Source organism: Lipotes vexillifer, unplaced genomic scaffold (genome assembly GCF_000442215.2).
Source record: "Lipotes vexillifer unplaced genomic scaffold, Lipotes_vexillifer_v1.1 scaffold689, whole genome shotgun sequence".
In the NCBI taxonomy this organism is placed as follows: Eukaryota; Metazoa; Chordata; class Mammalia; order Artiodactyla; family Lipotidae; genus Lipotes; species Lipotes vexillifer.
The window spans coordinates 916,518-921,704 of NW_006772359.1; the positions used below are offsets into that span (position 1 = coordinate 916,518).

General features: G+C 45.9%; 1 protein-coding gene across 1 annotated transcript in view; it reads right to left on the reverse strand.

The window, feature by feature from the left end:
• MRAP (melanocortin 2 receptor accessory protein) overlaps nt 1–4,867 on the reverse strand; it is a 15,262-nt gene extending 10,395 nt beyond the window's left edge. The window contains exon 1 of the mRNA XM_007447428.1: nt 4,762–4,867. Coding sequence (XP_007447490.1) covers nt 4,762–4,867 — 106 coding nt within the window. The remainder of the gene's footprint in view (nt 1–4,761) is intronic.
• Between the last annotated feature and the right edge of the window lie 320 nt (nt 4,868–5,187).

Here is a 5,187-nt window from a genome sequence, read left to right on the forward strand (position 1 = left end):
GCTGAACCCCCAACCCCGGTGCTCCAGCGGTGCCCTCCAGAGCCCTCTCCTGAGAAAGCCTAACACGTGCTCACTTTAAAGAAAATTCCATCGTTGATCACAGAGCCTATTTTGAAGGGCGCATTCAGAGCTGAGAGACAATAAATTGATAATTGGTGCAAATATTCATCATAAAAATTAATAATGTGTGCAAGAGCCGCCTACTTCACATTAGTTTATTCATTCATTCAGCAAACAGCTATTGTGTGCCTACTGTGTGCTAGGCACTATTTAGGAGCTCAGGGGAGAGAGAGAGATAGAGGTGGACAAATGTTCCTGCTCTGCTGGATCTGACATCCTGGTGAGAATCTGCCCCCTGATCATGACAAATGTCCTGGGAAGAGTCCTGAGGCATCAGAGCTGGAATTTAGGTCCTGGCTCTGTGACTAGTCAGCTGGGTGACATTAAGTAAGTCACTTGGCCTCTCTGAGCCTCACATACTTCTATTCCCGTGGCTGTAACACCGGAGCACGCTCATTCGTTCATTTATGTGGCCACTCCCTCCTATACTGTGAACTCCTAAGGGTAGGGATCTTTTCAACTTTATGCTTCCAGCCCCAGCACATGGCTGTTTCCTGCCCACGTGTCACCACTACCCTACTGACCCTCGCATTTATATGTTCACTAGAGCCATTTTCTTAGCAAGCAAATTGGCCCTTGTCTCCTCCCGGCTTACAATTTTAAATCACTCCCTGCAGTTTACAGGGATCCTCCAAGGCTGGCCTGCAAGAACCTGGCCCCCGGGGATCTGGGGCTCATCCTTTGTCACTCTTCCCAAAACACCCTCCCTGAAACACATCTTTTACATACAGGAGTGTAACTGTTCTCTACCCTGCGCCAGCCCCCTGAGTAACAGGCAAATTCTCATCGATTTTTTGGACTCAGCTTTGCCACATCTTCTCTGGGAAGCCTTCCTTCACCTCTTACTTCTCCCCAGGGGTGTCCTTTCCTGTGCTCTGTGGGCAACTTCCGCAAATCTCCAGCCTAACACCATTAACTGAATAAACGTTTATTACTGATCAGTATCTCCCACTTGATGGGACAGTTGAGGATAAACAGAGTGACCTGCTTGATCTCTTCCTCCAGCCAGTGTCATCTACAAAAAGGGTCTGGTCTAGACTAAGAGAGACTCCAGGGACCAGACGCAGCTCGTCAGCATAGAGTGGACAAAATAGCTCTCATGCACATTTGGGGGGAACTGGGAAAATTTGAATATAGACCGGAGATTAGATGATACTAAGAAATAATTGTTGAAGAGTTTAGATGTACTGTGATGTCCTAACTTTTAATAGTTTCCTAAATTTGCTGGAGGAGTGTCATGAGGTCTGTAACCTACTTGGAAATACATCATCATAAAATAGATCAACATGGTAATAAAATAAAATAGTTGTCGAAAAAAAAATCAAGGACGTGGATTTAGTCCATTTGCTTTTATACCTCCAGCTCCCAGTGCAACTGTCTGACGTGTAATGGATAGTACAGAATTTTGATTGTTGAATTAATCATGAGCAATGGCCAGAAGGGGGGAAAGGTATGGAGTGTTTCTGGTCTGGTGCGGAAGTGGATGTCTTGGAAAAGATTGAAAACAAAATTGACAGTTCCTAATTTCAGAGGGACTACCAGGAGGAAAAGGGGGCTTAGGCCTATTGGGGAGGGCAGGGGCAGGGAAATGAGCAAAGGGCACGTGGTTGAGCCTGGAGTCCCTCCTATGCAGGGACGCCGTGAACGGTTACACAGGCTGCACACTGCTCAAGGGGCCCCACACTGCTCAAGGGGCCCCACCTGAATGGGTTGTGATTAGCTGTGTGCCCAAAGGAGGAGGCTTTTTTCTAATTTTCTCTACCATGGGGGTTAGTGGCAGCCCTGTTCCTATGTTTGTGGGGCTTGAGGAAGGAGAGGAGAATTAAGGTGGCCATCCGATGTGCCTGGGTTTCTCAATATGCATCCATGGGACAGTCCTGGGCAAACCTAGAAGGTTGGTTGCCCTCAGGACAGTGCAGCAAGAGAAAGAGGAGGTTAAGGAGATGGAAGTGAAGACGGAGAGAGACTGAAACCAGGAGGAAGAAGGAGGTAAGCTTGTGGGTTGATGTTTTCCAAAGGGACCAGAAAATGGACTCATAGTCACCAGCTGATAACACAACTTCCCGCAAGCTCAGCGGCCTGTCCTCCCCACCTGAGCTCTGCTGAGCATCCATAGGACAGGATGTCCACTTTCCCACCCACTGGACCCAGCCTCATACAGTTACAGACAGGCCCAGGGAGGAGAGAGGGCACCCAAGGGAGTTCTGTTTCCCCTCAGCAGCTCCAGGCAGGAGTTACTACAAAACAGCACACAAAGTAGGAGTGCAATTGTATGTGGGTGTATAGGTGTATGTGTATGTCCATGCATGCACGTGTGTATGTGCCTGTGTGCACATGAGGATACAGACACAGAACAACCCTAATTGGCTAGGCACCAAAACGTTAACACGGATTTTTTTCTGACTGGTAGAGTGAAGTAATTTACTAAGGAGCATATCAACCTTTAAAAAATATATTTTAAAAATGTGGTCAGGGCTTCCCTGGTGGCGCAGTGGTTGGGAATCCGCCTGCAAACAGGAATAAAGGATCCCAGAAGGAGCACCTCTCCCTGTGGGTGTCAAAGATTCCTGATATCTAGGGGTTGGGTATAAAATGGTATCTGATATCCATTGTAATAAATCTGGAGTTAACTTTCTAAGACACTAGGATACTTTTGAAACAGAATATTCTTTTAAGATGGATTTTTTTTTTTTTAATAAATGAGATTTTTAATTTTTCTTATTTTAATTAGTTAATTAATTTTTGGCCACACCACCACATGGCTTGTGGGATCTTAGTTCCCCGAGCAGGGATCGAACCTGACGCCCTCAGCAGTGAAAGCACCGAGTCCCAACCACTGGACCACCAGGGAATTTCCTTAAGATGGATTTCTTGATAGAGTTTAATTTATTTGTTTGGGGTTACAATAAGCTGGGTGAATTTCTTCAAGTTGTAGATATCATGTTTTCTATTGTCTGTATGCAGATATGGGAGAGTTATTTTGTCAGTCCCCTAAGATGCATAACTTGAATCCTTGCTATGAAAATACCAATCGATGTTTACTCTTCATGGGAGAGATGACCCAGCAACTGGCTTCCCCCTGTAGGAGTCAAAAGCCCCCAACATCTAGCTTGTCTGGGGGGTGGCAAGGCGGTGACTTGTCTCTCTGGTAAGATTCCTCGCTGAGATAATCGTTACTGGGTTTGGGAGTTTGAGGAGGAATTTCTTATTTGACCTAATTTCTAGCTCCCCAGGTTGTAAACTTCCAACTCTAGTTCAAGTGTGCAAGAAAGAACATCTCAAACCTCATACACAATATAGAGAACACCAGCCGTTTTCGCCAGAAATGGAAGTTGTTTGTGGGTAAGGGGGGAAGGGCAGAGGACTGAGATCATGGGTTCTAAGATTCTAGAGTTGCTAACAAACGGTCCTCCCACCCAAAGCAGCTGGGAGACTCTTTGGAGCCCAGGTGGTGGCTGAGAGGGGTGTCTGGCACACAAAAGGACAGGAGTGTCTGAAGCTGAGCCAGAATTTTATTTAATTTAAAAAAGTCTTTCCTGAATGCAGATCTACATGTTGTCCAGATCAATATGTATCCCGAAGTTCTGAACTTTTGATAATATACTTATGTGGGCTTTTATTTCAAATCTGCCACTTTCTCCTATATGTCTTCCTTATTGTGAGTCGTAGGTGAAAAAAAATCTGCATTTTAACGTCATGATTATATACCTTGTATCAGAAAACACACGCCAAATCATTTTCCCCCCAAAGGTTTTGCTACAGTGCCAGGGATACAGGAAGTCCTCAGCAAACATGAAACAGAAGTCCTCAGCTTTTGCAAGTTGTAAATGAAACAGGAAACAGGAACACTTCCTATCCAGACATTCTATAGGACTTTCTCCAAGGGCCCTGCCAGGGATCTGCCTCCTTTTATTAAATGATACCATCCGAGTGAATTTCAGTTTTGAGCTGGTGTGTAACAGACTATCTTTCTTTTCATACGAGAAGCATCCGGTTCCTTCTAAGGACTGCGTTCATTTTTTGAAGGACATAGTGTGTGATGGTAGTGATATCCCAAGGAACCCAAGGGACTTCAGAATAGGCAGATAGGATGGGCTCCTGAAAGTGAGACTTTGTTTTTGTTTTGCTTTGTTTTTCATGTTCATTCACTCAGTTAACTCATTATCTTGACTGACTAGCTGGAATAATCAGAGGAGATTGCTGACAAAGTCCCAAGTTACGGCAAGAGATAAAGACTGGGCTGGGGCAAGGAGGAAAAGGATGTTTACTTGTCTGGTTGTCCTTCCTGAGACTGTGAAGATGAAACACTGGTGGGTATTTTAATAAGAATTAGTAAGTCACACATCTTAGGAGTGGACAACAGTAACTCTCTCCCACATCTGTACAGAGACAACAGAAAACGTGAAATCTGCAATTTGAAGAGACTCATCTAGCTTATTGGAACCGCAGACAAATCTAACTCTATCAAGAAATCTATCTTACCAGTAGATTCTGCTCCCAAAGTGTCTTAGTTTCTCAGGAGGTTAGTTCCAAACTTCTTACAGAAGATAACAGATACACCCCCCATTCCCTTATATCCATGAGCTCAAGTCATGTTCTGGCTTCCCGGTGACATCTGTGCTTTCCCAGTTCGGGACTCACGTTTGTTGGCTTTCAGCTTCTTCTCATCCACGGGAATGAGGTCCAAGTAATCCAGGTAGTATTCGTAGCTGTAGTATGCGGTAGAGGCATTGGTCCGGTTGGCCATGCCTGCGGCGCTGGCAGGTGGCCCCTCCGGAGCTGCTCAGAGCCCTACCAGGAGGTTGCCCAGCTGATTTCTGTAAAATCATCCAAGTGTGTCTGTGGGTCTCCAGGCTCAAGGCCTGCCCACTTATCAGAGCCGTTGGGCTCAGAGGAAGGTCAGAGGGGTGGGCCTGACATCTTCAGTGTTCAATAGAGCGTTCCATCCTGCCCTGCTTGACGGAACTCCAAAACAAACAGAGCTACAAGGCTGGAGCCTGCAGTCCCAGTGCAGTTCCAGGTTGGCCCTCAGCATCAGGACAGGAAAACAGATCCCCCAGGGCCCCT